This window comes from Lotus japonicus, chromosome 1, assembly GCF_012489685.1.
Source record: "Lotus japonicus ecotype B-129 chromosome 1, LjGifu_v1.2".
In the NCBI taxonomy this organism is placed as follows: domain Eukaryota; kingdom Viridiplantae; phylum Streptophyta; class Magnoliopsida; order Fabales; family Fabaceae; genus Lotus; species Lotus japonicus.
The window spans coordinates 123771592-123794035 of record NC_080041.1 but is presented as its reverse complement, the minus strand read 5'-3'; the positions used below and the strand labels follow the sequence as shown (position 1 = coordinate 123794035).

Genomic DNA, 22444 nt, shown 5'->3' with positions numbered 1-22444 from the left:
CGTCTTCTCTTTCTGGTTCATTCCTAGTGTTTTGACAATTCACTATGCTGGCACGAATATGAGCTTGATTCCATTGTTATCATTTGTAAGTTCATTGCTTTTTATTTTTTAGGCCATGTATATAATAAACAATTTTGTTAATCCATTTGACTTCTTAAAAAACTGATCTTGGCTTAAAAGTATTTCAAGCTCATGGTGTTGTTGCTGCTGCATCTGCATCTCTCTTCTCACTTGGCTCCCACCTTTCATCTATCTTACCTGTAAATTTGTAACGCAGAGAAAATTAAAAGGAGATAGAGAGCGAGAAGAACACAAACACATGGTTCTGTCAATGTGACTTACATCCCCACTGACAATGAAAGAAATATTTCTTTTTTACTAAACAAAGAACAATATTAAAGAGATGCCAAGCTATCTACGACCGATTTAGCTAGACAAAAAACAGTAACTTGCTTCACATAAATGAGAAACAGCTAAAATCAAACAAGGTTATGAGCCTCATTCTTTGAACTAAAAAAAAAGCTTTATTTGTTCACAGGGGTTGGAGTTCACATCTGCACAAATTAGGAGATTTGATCTCAGAAAAATGAAAAAAGGGAAACTAAATCACATTAAATGGGTGCCCTCCTCCTCCTCACTGTTGTATAGGCATACATAAACTTCAACGATCAATGCCTTCAATTTTGTCTTCCACTTCTGAGTACAACTGCTTGAGCCTCTCAATATTCTGTTCAGAGGTTTCCCAGTAACCGCGCCCATTGGCTTCCAAGAATGTCTGCACCAGCTTCCTAAATGAGTTAGGATTAGTGTTCATGAGCTTGTTCAGCATTTGCTCATCTTCAATGAAAGTTGTGTTGGCTTCTTCATACACCCAGTTGTCAACCTGGCCTGAAGTTGCACTCCACCCTACTGTATTTGTCAGTCTCTTCTCAATCTCACGAACACCCTCATATCCACTTGACAACATGCCTTCATACCACTTTGGGTTCAACAGCTTGGTTCTTGCATCAAGTCTAACTGTCTCAGCAAGAGTACGTACCTGAAAGGATTATGTACAGAAGATCATATAGAATCAGTTGACACCTATAACAAAAAAAAAATGTATTTCCACGCCCCTTCCTGATTTCTACCCTTACATAATTGACCAATAAGTTATTGCTTAGTGTAATAGAATGTCATCTCAAGACAGATAGAGTTTCAAAATATGCATTTTAGTGATCAATAAGGAGAGAGCAGCCATTTTGAAAATATATGGAGGAGTGCTAATAACAAGTGTGAATCCATATAGGACCCATCAAATTGAGAGTTGGACCCATATAATTTAGAAGATTGCGAACGAATTTCAACCAATAATAAAAGAGAGACATAGGTACAGTGTTGAAGTGAGTTTTTGTTGCATTTCTCAAATGTCAAAAACCAAGCTTGGAAGTAGGAGATTTGGAGGAATAATTTGTACCTGGGCATTGGCTGTGGTTGTGTCAGCAATGTATGCACTAGGCTTCTTCCCATCTTTCCTTAGATTTTGAACAAGATTGGTTGGGTCTGAATCAAAGTAATGACTGACATCAGTGAGGGAGATTTCTGACGAGTCAAGGTTTTGGAATGTTGCCTCTGCTGTGCTCAGAGCCATCTCAAATACTTTCCTTTTTTCGGCCATGCCTGCGCCGGGAGCATCACAATCAAAAGCAAAAGACTTTCTGCTGAGATACATGTCCTGGAGCTGCTTCTCATCATTCCATGAGGAATTCTCCACAGCCAGGTTTATGTTAGAGGAGTAGGATCCAGAGGCATTGGAGAAGATCCTTGTTGCCGCTTCTCGAACTTCAATTCCAAGGGCTTCAGCTTGTTCCAATGCATGCTTTCTTACATAGTTTTGCTCTAGTGGCTCATCTAATTCAGCAACCATCTTCACTGCTCTATCCAGAAGATTCATCTGAATAATGAAACCAATGAATCAATGAGAAAGCAAAGTAATGTAGCAACAAACAAGTAAGGTATTATTAGTAAGATGCAGAGAAAAAGTAAAAGTATTTCTTACTCCATGACTATATTAGTGACAACATTGAAATATGAAGAATGCAAGTAGCAATTTTGATAATTTTGAACAATAGTAATGTCAATACTACAATCAATGATGGAGCACAAGGACAACTAAATTGGTCTTTGTGCCCTTTAATGGAAAATGAGCGAGGGAAGTAATACCTGATTGATGAAAAGGTCTCTGAACACTCCTGAGCAATTAACAACAACATCAATCCTAGGCCTTCCAAGCTCTTCAAGGCTTACAGGTTCAACACGGTTTACCCTACCAAAGGTATCAGCCACTGGTTTCACACCTATCATCCACAAGACCTGAGCCAGGGATTCACCATATGTTTTAATATTATCTGTTCCCCACAATACAAGTGCAACTGTCTCGGGATATTTTCCCCCATTATCAGCTTTCTGCCTCTCAACCAACCTATCTACCACTACTTTGGCACTCTGCAATGCTGCAGTAGTAGGAATAGATTGTGGGTCCAGGGCATGAATATTCTTTCCTGTTGGCAAAACTTTAGGATTTCTAATAGGGTCACCACCAGGCCCTGGCTCCACAAAGTTACCCTCCAAGGCTTGTTTTAAACTTCCCAATTCATTATCAGCCACAACCAGCATCAAACACTCTCCCAAGAACTCAAACATTGTTCTAAGTTTTTCCCTGTCAGCTCGGTAAAATTTGGTGTTTGACAAGTACTGAATCCATGGCTCATTTATGCCAAATCCAAGGATTGAGCTAAGTTTATCAGATACAACAACTTGACCCTTCTTATTAGTAGTGCGCTCCACAAACGCAGTGATTGCTCCACGCGATGCTTCGGTTATTTGCCGAAGAAGCTCTACATCCTTTAATATTCCTTTGTCACTCCCTCTATAAACATCTTCTATTTCCCTTCCAACAGTCTCAGCTAGAATCGATGGGAGAGCAGAAATATTTTGTTCCGGACGATCAAGTGCAGCAATGTTCACCAGTGTTGCAACTGCTTCCAAGGCTGAGGGAGGTTCACCAATGACATGAAGGCCGCAAGGCAACAAGCGAGACTCGATCTCCATGATCTTGGAATACACCTTACCAACCACATTGTCGCGCTCTTTAGCCGGAAGCTCCTCACCCTCATCAGGTAGTGCCACATCCTTGTCAAGATTACATTGTTTTGCAGTGCTGATAATTGAACTCACAATTTGTGGCCCACGACCGGTATCTTTGAGAGACTGGTATGAGGAGATGAGCTCACTCAACTGCTTAAGACCTTTGTATAGACCAGCATTCTCTGCAGGAGGAGTCAGATAGCTAATGGTGTTTGCATAGCTCCGGCGTTTGGCTATTGTGGCCTCAGAAGGGTTGTTTGCCGCGTAGTAATAAACATTTGGAATATTCCCGATCAGACTATCTGGATAACAAACATCACTCATCCCCACCTGCTTTCCAGGCATGAATTCAAGAGAACCATGTGTGCCAAAATGAAGAACAGCATCAGCTTTGAAGATTTTCTCAACAAAAGAGTAATATGCTGCGAATCCATGATGAGGGCTGGCAGATTTGGAGAAAAGCAGCCTCATTGGATCCCCTTCATAGCCGAATGTGGGTTGAACACCTATGAAGACATTACCATACTGTTTCCCATACACCAATAGGTTCTCTCCATCTGCATTCAGATTTCCTGGTGGTTTTCCCCAGTTCTCTTCCAATGCTGTGGAGTAGGGAGTCAGGCGTTGGTACTCGCGGACATTCATTTTGTAAGCAATGTTCAGGTTTGGGCTGCTGAATTGAGCTTCTTTGTCATGTATCACTTCTTCAATCAAAGCTTCTGAACTCTCTGGAAGGCCATCAACGTTGTAACCATCTCTTTTCAGGTCTGTCAGAACTGAGTATATGGAGGAGAAGACATTGAGGTAGGCAGCAGTTCCAACATTTCCTTTGTCTGGAGGGAAACTGAAGACAGTGATTGCAAGTTTCTTCTCTGCCTGCATGAGTGGAAATTTTTTATCATGTGAGTTTCAACACTCATAGTCAAACTGCTCCAAGAGAATAGATCAGAAAACGCAGCACATTGAAAATGCACGAAGGTTATACTGATTATATTATACAAATAGAAACAAAACACAGTAAGATGGGAGAATCTTTGGACACCAAATAAAGGAAAATTCTAATATATGAACATTTACACAAAAAATCAGCATGTTCAGCTAAACTCATGTACTTCAGAAAGAGTAGGGTAACAATGAATGAACAGCATGAACATTGATCCACAACATAAAAATGTCAAGAAGAAAAACCTTTTATTAGTTCCTAGGACTAATGTTGTCTTCATTCAAAAAAGGGAGAAAAAGCAAAACAGAAAGAGAGAGAGAGAGTTAACCATTATAGGTTGAAACATGTGACCAGTCAAACTTACAAGTTATTTCTCGTTTGAGTAAATGTCAAATAAACAACACTTGTTTGAACATGATGATTGTAATAGTACAATTGTATATATGATTATCATCACTTACAACATCACATAGAAAATCTTGCAAGCTTGGTTAAAGTTTTACTTGCACACTATAAGTATATTTAGAGATTCAGAAAATGGCAAATACCTTTGATTTTCTTTTCAATTCAGCCCATCTGATTGCCCTGATGCAGAGCTGTTCCACTCTCTTATGAAGAGCATGAGATTTTCCTGAAAAGATATCAATTACCCAATAAGCAACTGAGAATTTTGTTAAATAAAATTGCAGGTGTAAGGAAGGGGGAAAGGGGCATCCTAAGGTTATGCTATTAAGGCAATGCCAATTTATTTGTTTTCAAAAGAAAAATCATGTTGGGTTAGTCTGAGTTTGGATTCCAGTTTAGTGCAATGTCAAAAGACTTCCATCCCCCCATTCATGAGAAGAGTTTCGTTTACTTTTTGTTTCGAAGTAAGTGCTAACGTCCACTCGCAGCACATCACATGTGAGCAGGTTACTCTAAGGTGAATGTTTAAAAAATAAGCTCAAGATATTTACATATACAAATAGTTATCAACTGCAGGATTCAAAGAAGAAGGGATTATTGTTACCTGTTTTGGGATCCCGACCGGCGAAAACAATTGGCTCCATGCCTCCATCTAGCTCCGGCAGAGCAACTTGGAGAGCAACCTGAATTGGATGCAGACCAAGAGTACTGTTGAGCCATTCCTCAGTTGTCTGAAATACCAGTGGCACAGCAACAATGTAAGGAACATCAAGCTTCATCAAAGCCTCAATCGCCCTCGGATGGTCCTGCCTTGCAGGGCCTCCAACAAGAGCAAACCCAGTAAGGGACACCACTGAATTCACAAACGGTTTCTTCGTGATAGGATCAATCAGAAACTTCTCCACAGGCCCTGAGAAGTCAAGGCCACCAGCAAAAAGTGGAACAACCTTAGCCCCTCTAGCCTCCAGTTCCATGATCACAGCCACATAGTGTCCATCATCACCAGTCACAATATGACTCCTCTGAAGAATCAAACCAATCACAGGAGCATCTGGACTCTTCAGCTTCTCATTAGCATCCCTTCTAGTTCCATACCAATTCAAATACTCCTTCACATCATCATACATACAAGGAGCAAGAGGGTGCCAAATTCCACTGTCCAAATACAAAACTGGCTCAGCATACTCAATCTTTGTCCCTTTCAGTGCTGGAACATAAGACCCAGAAATCATCTTCAAAAAATTCTGCAAGTTATCAGGTGACCCTCCAAGCCAAAACTGCAGACTCAATATGTAAAGCCTAGCATCCTGTGCCTTATCACTAGGCAAATACTTCAAAACCTTAGGCAATGTCCTCACAAGCTTCAACATACTATCAGCAAACCCTGCAGAATTAGGCTTCTTTCTCTTGAAAAGCTGAAAAAATGGGCTTTTTGATTGGCCAAGTTGTGACATGCTGAAGGATCCCAACTTGTTAAGCCTCATCACTTCAGGCATTGAAGGAAACACCAGAACTGCATCAAGCCTGTCCCTTTCTTTCTCCACTGCAGCTTTCACCTTTAGGGCAAGCTCCTCCACAAAAATCAAAGACCCTATGAAGACATTGGCATCTTCCAAGTCCTTGCAGAAGGATTTGTAGTTTGTCACATCACGAAGCTCTTCAACCAAGTACCCCACAAGCTCATAGGAAGCATTTTTCCTCTTGCTGTTGAGAGCTTGAACTGCAGCAGTGAGAGATGATTGGTACTGAGCTTCAAGGACCACATACACAATTTTCACTGTTGGCAGGTTTTGATCATTCTCTGGGATGATTCTACGAACTTCTTGTGTGGTTTGGGTGAAGAGACCATTGCCAATTGCAGCACATTTCACTCTGAGAGAGGATTTTGTGCTGTTATGGTGAATGCCCTTCTTTGGGAGAAAGGAGTGAAGGAAAAGATGCTTTTGGGTGAGTGAAGAAAGCTGGTCAAGTTTTGAACTTGGTAGAGTAAATGGTGAAGATACTAAAGAAGCCATTGATAATTAACTCTGCAAAAAACAGAGCAAAAACAGAGTAAAACAGAGTACTCTGTTTTCAGATTGAAGAGAAAGAGGAGATTTGCTTCAATTGAAAGAGTTGGGATACAGAGGAACTAGTGTAATTTTCCTCTGTATCTGTATCTTTTTCTTTCTTCTACTTGTATTGTTTTTCTGTTGGAGTGATGAATGGTTGTGGGGATTTTATTTGGTTTGTGTGAATTGAATTGAAAATGGTTGGTTTTTATGGTTAGTGGTGATAGTTAGGGCCACATGGACCAATGGGATGTGATTGGAGTTAATAGCTATGAGGTTGTGTGTTAGTGTCTTGTGGTGGGTGTTGTGTGAGTGAGAGTGACATGGTGGATTGATTACATGTCATTGTTGGTACTCTCATCTCACTATCTTATGTGATGGAGTTTCCTGGATTCTGATTGGTGGAAATGGATTTCCCCAAAATTAGAGTGAGGAGGAGTGAATATCTTGTTGATGAGGATGAGAGAGAATGAGTTTGAGATTTTTTGTTTTTCTTTGCATAGGGCCTTTTTGGTTTGCTTTTTGATTCTGAGTCACATAATGAGGTTGGTGTTCAGATATCTTTTTATGTGACACCAGTGATGCCAAGTCTTTGTACATTTGTGATTTGTACTTGGTTCTACGCTTCCAATAGACTCACCACAGGTTTACCACCTTGGTTTTTTCCCTCCCTCCATTGCTTGTCTTCTTGTAGTTAATAATTGCAGTGATGCTTTACTTACATGCTTAGATAAATTAATTTGGAGTTCAAAATTTTAAGCTCAACAGAGAAATTACATTTGTTGCTCATTCCAGTACACGTATATTCTTTTCAATTTTCTTTTTCTCACATTCATAAGACCATCCACAATGGTTAAACAAAAAATGTTTTGTTTAACCCTTTTCTACCCCACTTTTTCTCTTCCCAACACTCCACATCATCTTCTCTCTCCAATTCAACAAACTTTCAACAATTACCCACTCCAATGGTTTTGTTTAACTCTCAACACCCTACCCCACCACTCACCACTCACCCTACCCCACCACTTTTTTATTTCACATTTTTATTTAATTTTATATTTTTGTTTTTATAATTACATAAAATTACAATTATCGATTTAAATTAAATTAAAACAATAAACACTTAACGATTTTATTTTTTTTAAATATAGACTTTTTTTTTAAAATATAGACTATAATTTTTTTTTTCTTAACTTAAAACGCAAGACAACAAACTAAGCATACAAGAATTTATTTTATTTTCTTAAAATAAAATGCAAGACAACAAACTAAGCACACAATATCTTAAAATGCAAGACAAGGAAAAACTAAGCACACAACACACAAATAACGTAAATAGTACGATACAAATCATCTTCAATCCTGAGACATTCCAAACTTTGCCCAGATGTGCTTCACTAGATCTGCTTGCAGTTCATGATGAACATTTGAATCACGCAACTCGGATCTAGCACGCACATGATTTGCAAAAGCGGGTAAAACCTCGGTCGAGTATGGTTGCTGTGTACTAGATCCACCTTCCCCAGATTGCTCAAAATCGGTCCAACGTTGAGCATATGTATCTCGTTCATCCTCGACAATCATATTATGTAATATGATGCATGACCTCATAATGATACTCAAGTCATCTATGTCCCACAAGCGAGCTGGTTCACGGATGATTTTAAAACGAGCTTGAAGAACTCCAAATGCACGTTCGATGTCCTTCCGACATCCCTCCTGAACTTTTGCAAATAACTTATCGGGTTCACTTTGAGGAAGTCTAATCGTTTTGATGAAAGTTGGATAAGAAGGATAGATACCATCGGCTAGATAGTATGCCATATTATAGGGACGTTGATTCACAACGAAATTCACAGCTGGAGTCTTTCCCTGTTCCACGTCATCAAACACTGGTGACCGATCTAGAACGTTTATGTCGTTCAACGTTCCAGGACATCCAAAAAAGGCATGCCAGATCCATAGGTCATAAGTTGCAACTGCTTCAAGAATAACTGTTGTGGTTCCCTTATCCCCTCTAGTAAATTGACCTTCCCATGCTTTAGGACAATTTTTCCACTCCCAGTGCATGCAGTCAATACTCCCGATCATGCCTGGGAACCCCCGCATGTCATTAGCATGTAATATCCTTTGCAGGTCTTCTTGGGTTGGTGCTCTCAGGTACTGTTGCTCATACAATCGTATGATTCCTTTACAGAATCTACGTAAACACTCCAATGCTGTAGTACCTCCAATTTTGATGTACTCATCGACCGCATCTGCTGCCACACCATATGCTAACATTCGCATTGCTGTGGTACATTTTGCTAAGGGTGATATACCTTGTTTATTGGCTGCATCAACGCGTTGGGTGAAGTAGTTATCACTACTTGAAAGGTCATCAACGATTCGAAGGAAAAGATGCTTTTGCATCCGGTACCGACGACGAAACATTGCATCGTCATATGTAGGCTCATTGGCAAAGTAGTCGCCAATTAGCATCTGGTTTGCCGCTGTATGATCTCTACCGAGATATTTTCTACTACGAGGTGCAGCATCTTCTCGAATTTTTCTTCGACGCTCTCTAAATCGGTTGAGTACATAAGCTTCTTCAATTTGACTATTTTGAATGTATGCTGCAAGATCAAAAGGACACTCAGATGGATCCATTTTTTGTGAAATTTGAAGTAGATTGGAAGAGATTTGGGATATTGGTACATCAATGGAGCTATGAGTCCATATAAGTAGGTACATTGAATGGTGGTTGAGTGCCGGATTTGAAATAAGTTATCAACCAGAGTTAATTATCGGAAAAGGACAAGATTCGAATTGAGTGGCACATATTCAAACACAGTTACCCGAGAATCATAAAAGGCAAACACTACTGACCTAACACCACGGGCAAATTATTAAAGCAAACACTACAGACTTGACACCACTGGTGGATTTGAAATAAGTTATCAACCAGAGTTAATTATCGGAAAAGGACAAGATTCGAATTGAGTGGCACATATTCAAACACAGTTACCCGAGAATCATAAAAGCCAAACACTACTGACCTAACACCACGGGCAAATTATTAAAGCAGACACTACAGACTTGACACCACTGGTGGATTTGAAATAAGTTATCGGAAAAGGACAAGATTCGAATTGAATGGTACATATTCAAACACAGTTACCCATACATTAAAGCAAACATTACATAGCTGTCACCACTTGAAAATTATTAAAGCAAACATTAAAGCAAACATTAAAGCAAACACTACAGACTTCACACCACTGACAAGTTTGACCGATTACAGACAAAGACTCGCTTGAAATTAATTTCCAAATAGCTCTTTGGACAACTGCTCTAACAACTCTTTCTTACGGTCACTGAGATGCTCTTCCGAAGTTAGCTTTAGATACATACTAACTTTCTTAGCATTAGTCTTCTCTTTCATCGCATTAGTCTTCTCTTTCATCAATTCGTTAGTCTCTGCTTGCACCGATGCTATCTTTTCCAATTTTTCAAGCTCTTTCTCCTTGAAATGGATATAAGATTCCCACTCTTTGTCCACCACCTCGTCAGCATCTTCTCTAATTTTCTTTTTACTCTTTTTTTTAGCTGCCTCCCTACCCATTGGACGAGGAATTGATCCTATAGAGTTTGAGCCACTTGCATCACTGTCGTGTGATCTCTTAGATCCACTACTTCTCGAGCCACTATTTCCTCCTACCTGACTACAAAAACGTGGTTGATCACGGAGAACGCGCCATTCTTCCATCAAAGTAAATTGACCAATCTTCCCACTTGCGTATAATTCCTGCGCTCTTGCGATAACATCATCCTCCGACCAACCGCTTCGATGCTCACGCTTAGCGCTATCATAAGCGCCAATCCATTTACCCAGTCTTGTGTTCATATAATTCCAACGGTTTCGGCAGGCAACCCAATCGCGCGGAGGATCGAATGAGCAATGCTCATTACAATACTCAGCAATATCTCTCCAAAATGTTTCTCCTTTCTGGTTTCTTCCGACAACACTGTTTGTTCCGCAATTAATCCACCCACTAATTAGCACTAGATTTTGTGCAGTGTTCCATGCGGGTAAATGGGCTTTTTTGCTCTTAGGAGTGATTTCATTGACTTCATTATCAGCTGACCCGCCACCAAGATTGACTTGTGTTGAAAATTCCGGAAATTCCGCTACATCAACACTCGGAACATTTTCAGGAACCACTGGCATATAACCACTAGACTGAGGTGTTTGAGATGAATATCTCACAGATCCATAAGATGGATGAGAGTTTGGAACAATTGATGACTGGTTAAAATTTTGTATGTTTTGAGGAGGTTGGTACGAATATTGATTCGGATCTGGATAATAGTTTGGATTTCGAGGACGTTGGTTGGAGAATTGATGGGGGACTTGATAATAGTTTGGATTTTGAGGACGTTGGTTGAACAATTGATGTGGGACTTGATAATTGGTGGGATTTTGAGGATGTTGGTAAGAAATTTGATTTGGATCTTCATAGTTGTTGTGGTTTTGGTTGTAAAATGGGTTGTTTGAAGAATTCTGGGTGTTGAAATGGGGATTGTTGGGATCCATTTCAATACAAATGCTAATAGATAGATAAATAAGATGGTGAGAGAGATAATAAGAGAGTGAAAAAACTTGGTTTTTTTTTCTGTGTCCAAATCAAACGAACCAAGTCTCTATTTATAGAGAAAAAAAAATCATGAATTTTGGTATAATTTTTTTTTTCAGAAAATATTTTTTTTATGAAATAATTGAGTTCAAAAGATAAGGAAAAACGAAATCCGGACGGACCAACCAGAACCAGCCACGTGGCAGGGCCTGAAAATTTTTCTCTCTCTCCCCTGCAGACAAGGCGCGTCACGCGCCTTGTCTGGGCGTGCAGGCCACGCGCCTGCGGTGGCCACTGGCCTTGCGCCACGTGGCACACCGCAGGCTGTTTCAACATGTTTAATTTTTTCAACAAAATCACCCTCTCTCTCCCCTTTCAACCAATTTCAACAAACCACTAAACCTATTAAACACAATCAAACACATTTCAACAAAGGATTCAACCATCCATTGTGGATGGTCTAACACAGATAGACTCAAAAAAGAAAAGAAAGGAAAAGTAAAAATAATCTCTTTTTTTTATAATTCCGTCTCAAGATGTTGATCAACCGGTTATGCAGAGGAGAGGTTGGATCTCCAACCGACGATTATTCTATCCCTCTCAAGAGTTCTTTTCTTGATCTCCACCCCCTTATGGGACTCAGCTTGGTACTCTATCCATTCATATTTATAAGACATTTTTAAGATAATTAAGCTTATTAAGAAAACATGTAATGAGATCAATTAATTTATTGATTTCAAAAAAGATTCTACAAACTTTCATCTTTACCCTCAATTAATGTATTAGTAGCATGGAAGAGAATTAATTATAACTAGTAATTACAACATTAAAATTACGAAAGCTAAGTAAATACAAGGGGATATTGATTATTGAATAAGATAATAAATATTCCTACAATTTAATAGAGGGTCGTTTTATATAAATGGGCACTACATATGTTTTTAATTTAATTTATAATGTAGTAGTATAAGTAGATATATTATTTGTAATTAATATTCTCTTAACTCTACAACTATTCTATTCATAAATTAAAATCATATGATGCTAAATTAGATCACCATATTAATGTAATATGTTGCATGTTATATTAAATGCTATTAAAATTTATTTCACAATTTTTAAATATCCATAAACACTCGTTACCCATATGCATTCCCTACTTGACAAACATTGACACAAATTTCAAACCAAGTTTGTTACTTCAACCATGATTCCTCAAGTTGTGCTGTTGTAGACAGTTTCTGAATATGCTCAAAAATGCTTAGTTCCTTTACTTTCTACCATATCTATGAGACACAGTCCTTAAACCATGACAATCATTATTAACTTCTATGATACAATCATTTTTTTTGACAGTTTCTATGATACAATCATTCATCATATATAAATGAGATGTTTCATCATATATGTACCATCACTTTATCACTTTATATTATTCTTTTCCAAAATGAGCTACCTCAAAGCCCAATTCAAAAACCAGGCCCAATAACAAAAACATCATAGTGATATCAAAAATTAAAAAATAAACCGAAATTTAGAAAATAAACCCATTGACAAAAAAAAAAAAAAACCCTAAAACCCTAACCAGGTGAGTGTGATTGAGCGTTGAACGTTGATGATGGCGTGCAATGGCAGTGGCGGGTGCCAATCCGGTTGCTACAAAGACGAAGAAGAGACACGCAACGAACCAACAGAGTCTGCAGAAACCGATTCGAGAAGCTCTGGTAGTATCTGCATCAAGTGCAAGCTAAACGACGCCGTTTCCGGCTACGGCGGCATCGACGATGGTCGTTTCTGCGCTGATTGCTTCAGGAGCAACTTGTTCGGGAAGTTTCGCCTCGCCGTCACATCCAACGCCATGATTTCACCCACTGATAAGGTCCTCGTTGCCTTCTCTGGTGGCCCTTCTTCCAGGTCAACACAAATCCAATCCTTTTTGTCTTTTTATAGCTATTTATGTAATTTAATGCATATGGAATGATGGGTCAATTTCAATTTAGAATTTTTCATATTGTAGGTGATAAAAATTAATACTTGTGATTTTTTAAGGTAGATTGTAGGTTGTGCAGGACATGCTAGAATGTGGGTTGATTTTAATTTAGATTTTGTACTTTGTAGATTATTAAAATTTGTGTTTTATTTTATATAGGGTAGCTTTGCAGTTTGTGCATGACATGCAAGAGAGGGCCCAAAAGAACTTTGATGCTAGTAGAGATAGGTCGCTGCCGGTGTTTGGTGTTGGAGTGGTGTTTATTGATGAGAGTGTTGTTATGCCGATTCCTTCTCATGAAATGGAGGAGGCTGTTGAAGTTATTAGTTCGGTTGTGTCGAGTTTAGCCCCGCCGAGGAAGGATTTACATCTTGTTCCTATTGAGATGGTTTACTCCTCGGATTCTAGTGATGGAAAGGAGAGAATGATGAAGCTTGTGAACTCGGTGAGTGATCCTACTGGAAGGGAGGATCTGTTGCTTCATCTGCGTATGTTGGCCCTGCAAAAGGTTTGTTTCTGGAGATCATTGTCATACTATATTTATGTGTTTGAATCTTAACACTTGTGTGTGTGATTGAAAAAGGGTTCCAATCCACTTAACTTTTCATCATTGTCCAGGTTGCTTCTGAATATGGGTATAACAGAATTGTTCTAGGATCATGCATTTCCAGGATCGCTGCCCATGTCATTTCAGCCACAGTGAAGGTTTGTTATTTGAATTTGACTGAACCAAAGTCAGTACTAGCCTACTAGGAGTAAATTAAGAACTTCCTGTCATGACTCGTGATCCTGAATGAGCTTGCCTAATCGAATATTCTGTGCCTTACCAAATTGGTTAGTTGTGGATTTTCTGATGTGCTTTTTCTAGTTTCTCTGAAAGCATTATACTAGTAGAGTTAGTTGGTGAAGTTATATGCATGTCGTTGGTTGCATTGACTCCATATATGAACATTTTCTATAGTACTTTAGACATTTCTTTAATAAATTTCCCTTCAAAGGGTAACATTATCAGGTTGCCTGGCTTTGGCCTCCCAATCTTAAAATATATTTTTTCAGGATTATCCTGATGGAACTCTTACGTGTGAACTATTTGAACTGAGTAATCCTTGCCTATAAGGTGATGATGCATGTACTAAGCAAATCTTTTTGCTTCCTCTTCGCATTTTTATTTCTTTAAGTTGAGCATTTTGTGATTATGTGCTATGCGGATTATATGACTCATGTCCACCTTGCTCCTGTATAAAATCAAATCGTGTTGCTTACACTTCATAGTAATCCTTATGAGTTATGACATATTGACATTATCTATGTTTGTCCTCTTTCTTTCATTCTACTTGAGAAATGAGCTTATGTAATGTCTCAACTATGTTTTTACAGGGTCAAGGATATTCATTATCTGCAGATATACAGTATGTTGATGCTAGATGGGAGATTCCTATTGTGCTTCCTCTGCGTGATTGTTTTGTCCAAGAGATCAACATGCTTTGCCGGCTTAACGGGTTTGTAGTCATCTGGATATGTCATAGACATTTTTTAAGAGATAAATATTGGTGTCTTTCTGTTTGTTTTGTTTCAAGTTTTTTAGAATTCACATTCTTTTGCATGTATTCCTATTGTTTTCTATGTTTTTGAGACTGAATGATATAACTCTTACTAAATGCCAATGTCTCATGTCTTTGGCAGGGCAGTCTAAAGGCTTTGAAATTGTCTTCAGGTCCAAGCTCTAGCATTAATGGCTTGGTCTCATCTTTTGTGGCATTATTGCAGGTATAATTTGTTTTGCCTTACACCCCTTTGCTATAGACATATCCAATTTTTTGCATTTATCTTTTAAGGAAAGTTGGTTATGACCTGTTTAATGAGTGTTTTGATCCCAGGAAGCAACTAGTCTTTTTTAAAATTCTCTCACTTTTCACATCAAGTTCTCTCACTTCATATGTCGCTTTTATAAAGCAATGTCTGTGTATGTTGTTGTGAATACAGTATGAGGAGTAATCTCATGTACAACTTGTAGCTCGAAATTTGATATTTGTTTGCAGTGTGCATTATGTTTTTCAGGGTCAAGAAATTTGTTGATAGGATATATGTTATAGTACATTATGTGGCTTAATGCCTGTCTTTTCATGAAATGTGATGAGCTGGAGCCAAATTACATATTCAAATTAGAATTTTAAGTGTTCACTTTTAAGACTTGAGAACTAGAGATAGAACATCCTTATGTTGACCATTATTTACTTTTCCTTTTTATAGAATCTTATTTAATTAGCAAGTCATTAATTTATGGCCGTTTTTGCAGGAAGAAAACCCATCTCGAGAGAGCACAATTGTAAGAACAGCTGGGAAACTTATTCCCTTCCAATTCAACAGGATTCCTGAGATCATTGATGGTAATGTTCCCTTGGCAACTCGAAGACGCCAGAAAAGATATAATCTCAAATCCAATGAATCTGTTTCCTCGGAATCTTTCTGTCCTCTTTGCAACAGCCCACTTGACAAGAGTGAGATTGTTGATTGGAGCAATCTCGATGATCGCAGAAGTAGTGACATTTTTTACACTACCTGCTGTTCAAGTTGTCAGTTTCAGATACTTCCACAAGATTCCAAGTCAGTTGAGCAATTTTATATGGATTTACCCCAATCAGTGGTTGCCCGTGCAAAGCAACCCAACAATAGTAATTTGAACGTTCTTAGGTGAGTGTTTCTTTTGCTTTCAAGATCAATTAATTGCATTCCAAATTTGGTAATAACAAACTAAGCTACCCATCCACTGAGCCTTCTTGAAATTCTAAACCCTGACTTTTCAATGCAATCTGTTTTCTTGTAGTTAACTTCGCTAGTATATGTTATTGTTGAATGGAAGTAGGGTAAGATAAGCTATGAATATGTATAAGAGAACTTCGTATAATTTGGTAATATTTTTCAAATCTGATTGATCATTCTATAGCCATTTATACATACTGATTATATTTGCTAGTGTGGATTAATCTGTCCATAATATGTACATTGCATTCGTCAATTAGTTACCTAGATAATGTTCAATTTACTGTTCCTCTGAAAGTATAGTTGAAAGATACTTATTTTATGGTAGGAACTTCAGGGATATAAAGTTTGCTTGACAATTTCATATTTTCATGTTTTCAGGGAACAAATACAAGATTGCTTGCTTTCAGATGGTGAAGATGAAACTTAGGTTTACTTGTCTGCACTGGGGCTCTCAGTTGAAGGGATAAGTACTGGTTTTGGTAAATTTACAGTTTGAGTGACTTAGGAGAAGTGTGTTGTTTTTGGCCTCTTGCAATACAAAGAGAGTTCTTGGAAGAAGGCAATGAAGTTAAGAACAGAATGCTGGGGCATCATGGTATCTTCATTCTCAAGATTCTGCTTTCAAGTTCATTTGTTTCTTTTGTAATTTATGGGAAATGTTTGACCCCGACAAAAAAATAGAGAATAATTATTTTGCAATTTGTGACATTATCTCCAGAGAATGTTTCATGTTGAAAAAAAATTCTCAGGTGAGAATAAAGGGATAAATCCTGATTGGTTAAAATTAAAATATAAGTCACAATATTTTTTGAGGTTAATTACTATGCACTCACAGTTTTACACGATCATTAAGTCAGAATGTATTAATTTATCATGTGATAAACAGATTTGATGGAGAGATGTGGTTGGATTTAATGTGTAAAACTCTTCACACTAACACAAAATAATCAACATATGCATCGAGGAATCTTTAAATAGTGTAGAAAATAAATGACATGGTGACAGAAATGTAAATATATTTTATAAATATTTAATTATAGTTTTACATATTTTCACGTTTTAATTAAATTAGAGTAAAAAAATGTTTAATTAAGATAGTAAAATTGTCAAGTGGTTAAGTTGAGATTTAACTCTAAGATGCTTAATGAGCACTATCACCTTTAGTTTAAAACTAGTGGTTATCTAATATATATATATAAAATAGGGAAAAATGTATATGCATGACTGTTTTTTTATTTTCATTGAAAAGAGGAATTACACCTTCTAGGGATCCTTGGACCTTCCCCTCCCAACCCATGTGTCTCACAACTCTTACTACTTGAGTTATCATTCGGGGACGCAAGATTGTCACTTTATAACATGAGTGAAATTCATTTGAGCTTTGCATTAATAATAAAATTAATTAGTTATTTATTGTAAATTTATTATTATTTATGTTATTTATAAAACTTCTTATACATATAACTAAAAAATTAAATATAAGTAATAGTTAAACTATTAATTATCGATCTAAAGTTGAGAAAATATATAAATAATTATTGATAGTTATATTTTGTTATTAATTGTATTAATTTTGGTTCATATATATTAATTTTGGTTCATATGTGGATTTTTTTTTTGTTGCTTATAAATAGGACCGGAGGGAGGGAGGATAAAACAATGAATCCTAATGCTATCTATTAATTTTCCTCGCAATATATATATTTATTAAACTCATTAAAAATACTCTCAACCTACTCAATAGAAGTAGAACTGACACGCATGAACAGAACAGAACAGAAGTGTGTCACTCTCAGTTCTATTCTATGTTGTAGCATGCTTTGGCACTTGTCAAAGGTTATTTCATGTCGTAATTAATCACTACAAACTCCCTCACAGTCACACAACACTGGATCGGAGGAGTGTAGTAATGGAAACCTAAACGCCCAATTCTTAAACGCTGCGTTTCCTCCTCCTCCTTCTTCTTCAGTCTTCACAGCAGTGATTACAATCTTTGCCTCCTCGCACTGCATAGGAACACAGAATTCAACAACCAGCATTTTCAGCTTTAGGTAATTTATCAATTTCTCTATCTCGTTTTTTCCATTTCTCTTCACTTTCAGACTTAAATTGCAATTTTAGTCCCCTTAATTTAGACTATATCCAATTTTGGTCCCCTGTTTTTTTTTTTGAGCTATTCAAGTCTCTCTACTTTTGAAATTAAGTAAAATTGGTCCCTCTATCGATTCCCATATGTATAATATCATTTCATTTTCATTTTCTTCTCAAATATTTTAGGGTTTATACAATTTTAAAATCTAAAAATAAAAAAATTGTGAAAAGTTGTTAAATTTTGAAGGAAATGAAATTAAGGTTTAAAGACGTGGGAAATTTAGAATTTAGAATTTTTTATTGAAATTTAATATTTTTAGTAGTGGTTTTGATGGGAATAACATGTACAATAATTACGTTTGCTCAATTTGTGAAGATTTTTCTTAAAAAATTGACATGCAACAATTTTTCTTGGGGTACTAAAATCACCCTTAGTCAAAACTTGAGGAACCAAAAGTACAATTAAGCCTTATTATTATTTTTGATACATCGGAAAATAAGCCTTATTATTATTACTATTGTTGTTGTTGTTATTATTATTATTATTATTTAAGTTATGTTATAGCCAAATTATAATAATTGCTTAAAAGGTTTTAAAAATAATAAATATTTATGAAAGTTTTTTTTTCTTAAATTGTAAAATTATTTGTATTTTTATTCTTAACCAATAAGACCCCTGGTTAGCATACCCTTTTTCCTTATTATACAGATAATTTTTAGTTTTGCTGCTGCAATTTACACTTTTGATTTTGTGATAATTGTTCATTTGTTAATTTAGGACAAATAATGCAATATATTTGTATATATTTTAATTAATTTGATGATGTAGCTCTTACTTTATAAGGTTGTTAGTTTTCACTTTGAATCCAGCTTCAGGAGCACATCACTATAGCCCTACCTTTCTTTGAGGATTTGTAAACCTGGAAGTTATCTTGGTTCTTGAAGGTGTGATTATTATTTTAGCTAATGAAACTTATGAAAGCAAGCTACTGTGTTGAAGTTATATGCTTAGATTTCTAAAGGTCATGAATTTTGACACGGTTGCTTTCCTTTCATTCAGGAAATGGGTGATGACTGTGATACAGATTCGCATGCCCCATTAGATAATAATTCTAGTGGGTGTCAGGAAACCTTGACTCCACTTTTACTGGCAGAATGTAAGGCTGAAGTCCTTCCTTTTGATGAAAATGATGATCTTCATGTGCCACAGCCCGGGATGATATTTAGTTCAGAGGATGAAGTCAGATCATATTACAAAGAATTTGCCAGCCAATTAGGCTTCCGGGTCATGACTAGAACCTCAAGAAAGGGACGTGATGGCAGAGTTAAATATTTAATACTTCAATGCTCTGGATCTGGAGGAAGTAATAAAGGAGGAATAAGTACGTACATGAAACCGAATTGTGAAGCCAAGATAACTGTGACATTGAATAAGGATGGGACCTGCCGAGTAAACACGGTTACTCTCAGTCACAATCATGAATTGAGTTCACATGGAATCTTAAAGAATATTGACATGCGGAGTAAGAAGATATCGGGTCAGAAGAATGTTGACGTGTGTGTTAAGAGGACGTCAAGTCAAAGTGACTGCAGAAACTACACTAAGAAAAGAAGGCATTTGCTTGGGGAGAATGGAGATAGTGAGGCCCTTCAAAAGTATTTTGGTAGGATGCAAAAACAAGATAGCAACTTCTTTTATACGGTTGACATTGATGATTTCTTCAGCGTGAGGAATGTCTTTTGGGCTGATGGGAGAAGTCGGGCTGCATACGAATCATTTGGTGATGTGCTGACTGTTGATACTGCATATCTCTTTAATCAATACAAAATGCCACTTGTAACTTTTGTTGGAGTAAACCATCATGGGCAATCTGTACTTTTTGGCTGTGCGTTGTTGTCAAGTGAAGACTTGGAGTCATTTGTTTGGCTCTTTCAATCATTGCTACATTGCATGTCTGGTGTTCCCCCACAAGGAATTATAACAAATCATTGCGAGGCCATGCAAAAGGCGATTGAAACTGTGCTCCCATCCACTCGACATCGTTGGTGTTTATCGTATATAATGAAAAAACTTCCCCAAAAGCTACAGAGATATCCTCAGTACGAGTCCATAAAACACCATTTGCAGAATGTTGTGTATGATGCAGTCTCAACAGATGAGTTTGAGAGGAATTGGATGAAGATTGTGGAGGATTTTGGCCTTGAGGACAATGAGTGGTTGAATGAATTGTTTCTTGAGCGGCATCACTGGGTTCCTTCCTTTGTCAGAAGTAGTTTTTGGGCTGGAATGTCCGTTAATCTACTTAATGAGAGCATGCATGCCTTTTTTGATGGATATGTAAACCAGCACACAACTTTGAAGCAATTTGTTGATCAATATGATAATACTTTGCAGTACAAGGCAGAGCAGGAGTACGTAGCTGATGTACATTCATCTTGTAGCACTAAGGCTTGTATTACCCAATCTCTCATTGAGCGGCAGTTTCAATCTGCATACACTAATGCAAAATTTCAAGAGGTTCAAGATGAGTTTGTTGGAAAGGCTGATTGTAATGTTTCTGTTGACCGAGTTGATGGTTCTATTTGTCACTATAATGTTGTTGAGGATGTGATAATCGGTGATATGCCTAGGGAATACGTGGTTGAAGTAACATATAACAGAGTGACTTGTGATGTAAAGTGTGATTGCCGCTTGTTTGACTTCAGAGGGATACTTTGTAGGCACTCACTTGCCATACTATCACAAGAACGAGTAAAGGAAGTACCGGGTAGTTATGTTTTGGATAGGTGGAGGAAAAACTTGAGGAGGAAGTATGTTTATGTCAAAACCAGTTATTGTGTTCAGCACCTTAAACCTCAAATGCAAAGGCTTGAATCCTTATGCAATCAATTTATAAGTGTTGCTGAAGCCGCAGCTGAATCTGAGGAAACAACTTCCTTTGTAAAGGTTACACTTTGTAACTTCAAGGAGAAGCTTGAAGCATGGGCACCCCATTTGACAAACTCATCTCAGGTGGACATAGAGGAAGCTCAGTGCATAAGTTCATCTTATGGTGCTGGAGATGCACTAACATGATGGATTGTAAAGAGCATGCTTTCTTATTCTCTTATCTATGACTTTTTTTAAGAGATGTAATTAATTTCAATTTTGTCTTTATTTTTTCTTTTATGCCATCTTAGCTTTCTGATTTCTCAATAATGGAGTAATTTTGTAGTCCTCTTCTTATTGTAATTATGCGGATCATATGATTCATCTTCACATTGCTCCTGTATTATATCAAACCATGTTGCTTTCACTTCGTCGTAATCCTTGTGTGTTATGACCTTATGTTTGTCCTCTTTCTTTCATTCTACTTGAGAAACGAGCTTATGTGATGTTTCTTGTTTCCATTATTTTAGAGGGTCAAGGATATTCATTACCTGCGGATCTAGTACGTTGATGCTAGATGAGAAATTCCTGTTGTGCTTCCTCTCCGTGATTTGTTTGCCCGAGAGATCAACATGCTTTACCGGCTTGACTTGTGTGTAGTCATCTGGATATGTCATAAACATTTTTGAAAAGATAAATATTGGTGTCCTTTTGTTTGTTCTGATTCATGATTTGTAGAATTTCACATTATTTTGATGTGTTGTTTCTATGTTTGAGACCGAATGGTATAACTCTTACTTTTGCTTTCAATTTCAATTAATTGCATTCCAAATCTGGTAATATCAGACTTCTTGAAAAACCTGACTTTACAATGCAGTCTGTTTCATTTTGAACTAATGGTTGTTGTTAATTCTCTAGCATTATAATTCAGAGAAAATTTTAAATATTAATAAGGTGGACCAATGAATGAGATTACATGTTTTCATTTCTGGCAATTGGAAGAAGGCGATATAGTTGATAACAGTATGCTCGTTGGGGATTTCTGGTTTTTTCATTCTCAAAGATCTGCTTTCAAGTTTTTTTTTTCCTTCTTCTGTGGTTATCTGCGTCTATTTTAATTTATGTGAACTGTGAGGATTTTTTTTACAGTATATACTAGAGATGTATCATATGAGAAAAAAGAGGAATAAATCTTCAAAAATCTATGAGTGGTTGATATGAAAATAAAGTCATAATATTTATAACTGCCTATGACTATTAAATGACCTTAGTTTAATCTTGACTATCTATTTATAGTTTTGAAGTCAAGATTTATCCTTCTTATTCTTAGATAAGAGCAGTACATCATCCTTTTTCTCATCTTACATTAAAGGTAATTGTAAATTAAGTGTATAAAATTTTCATGAAAGTTTTAAAACTTGCTAATATTAAACCAAATAATTTTAAATTAACAGATCGTGTATATATATATATATATATATATATTATATTTAAAGTGATGATATGATACTTCCCAAGTGTAAAAGAAAAATGATATAGTAAGCTTTGAGTTTTTTTTTTCCTCAAGTTTTTGTATTTAGACTTTCTTCG

General features: G+C 36.9%; 5 protein-coding genes across 8 annotated transcripts; 2 read left to right on the top strand and 3 right to left on the bottom strand.

Moving 5' to 3' along the window:
* Nucleotides 1–474: 474 nt before the first annotated feature.
* On the bottom strand, nucleotides 475–6704 carry LOC130730172 (magnesium-chelatase subunit ChlH, chloroplastic). Its single transcript, XM_057582112.1, has 5 exons — nucleotides 5079–6704; nucleotides 4618–4700; nucleotides 2203–4002; nucleotides 1457–1933; nucleotides 475–1039 (listed from the first exon to the last, which is right to left on the bottom strand). Exons 1-5 carry the CDS (start codon nucleotides 6487–6489, stop codon nucleotides 662–664), a joined length of 4149 nt encoding a protein of 1382 aa, XP_057438095.1. The 5' UTR covers nucleotides 6490–6704; the 3' UTR covers nucleotides 475–661.
* Nucleotides 6705–7744: 1040 nt separating this feature from the next.
* LOC130730171 (uncharacterized) lies at nucleotides 7745–10065 on the bottom strand. Its single transcript, XM_057582111.1, has one exon. It carries the CDS (start codon nucleotides 9256–9258, stop codon nucleotides 7882–7884), a length of 1377 nt encoding a protein of 458 aa, XP_057438094.1. The 5' UTR covers nucleotides 9259–10065; the 3' UTR covers nucleotides 7745–7881.
* On the bottom strand, nucleotides 10022–11243 carry LOC130723749 (glutathione S-transferase T3-like; the record flags this gene model as incomplete). The annotated part of the gene is made up of 1 exon (XM_057574876.1): nucleotides 10022–11243. A coding segment is annotated over exon 1 (1080 nt), but the record flags the coding sequence as incomplete, so codon positions are not given.
* Nucleotides 11244–12715: 1472 nt separating this feature from the next.
* Nucleotides 12716–16712, top strand: LOC130730170 (cytoplasmic tRNA 2-thiolation protein 2). The gene is made up of 7 exons (XM_057582109.1): nucleotides 12716–13055; nucleotides 13291–13639; nucleotides 13750–13836; nucleotides 14509–14630; nucleotides 14820–14898; nucleotides 15428–15822; nucleotides 16273–16712. The coding sequence occupies exons 1-7, from the start codon at nucleotides 12757–12759 to the stop codon at nucleotides 16319–16321; spliced, it is 1380 nt and encodes a 459-aa protein (XP_057438092.1). The 5' UTR covers nucleotides 12716–12756; the 3' UTR covers nucleotides 16322–16712.
* A 918-nt stretch (nucleotides 16713–17630) lies between these two features.
* Nucleotides 17631–21292, top strand: LOC130730169 (protein FAR1-RELATED SEQUENCE 6-like). Of its 4 annotated transcripts, none has more exons than XM_057582108.1 (3): nucleotides 17631–17945; nucleotides 18856–18930; nucleotides 19046–21292. In XM_057582108.1, the coding sequence occupies exon 3, from the start codon at nucleotides 19049–19051 to the stop codon at nucleotides 21059–21061; it is 2013 nt and encodes a 670-aa protein (XP_057438091.1). In that variant the 5' UTR covers nucleotides 17631–17945; nucleotides 18856–18930; nucleotides 19046–19048; the 3' UTR covers nucleotides 21062–21292. The 4 variants fall into 4 exon arrangements, with proteins under 4 accessions (XP_057438091.1, XP_057438088.1, XP_057438090.1 ...); XM_057582105.1 differs by having other exon boundaries at nucleotides 18838–18930; XM_057582107.1 differs by having other exon boundaries at nucleotides 18830–18930.
* The last annotated feature ends 1152 nt before the right edge of the window (nucleotides 21293–22444 follow it).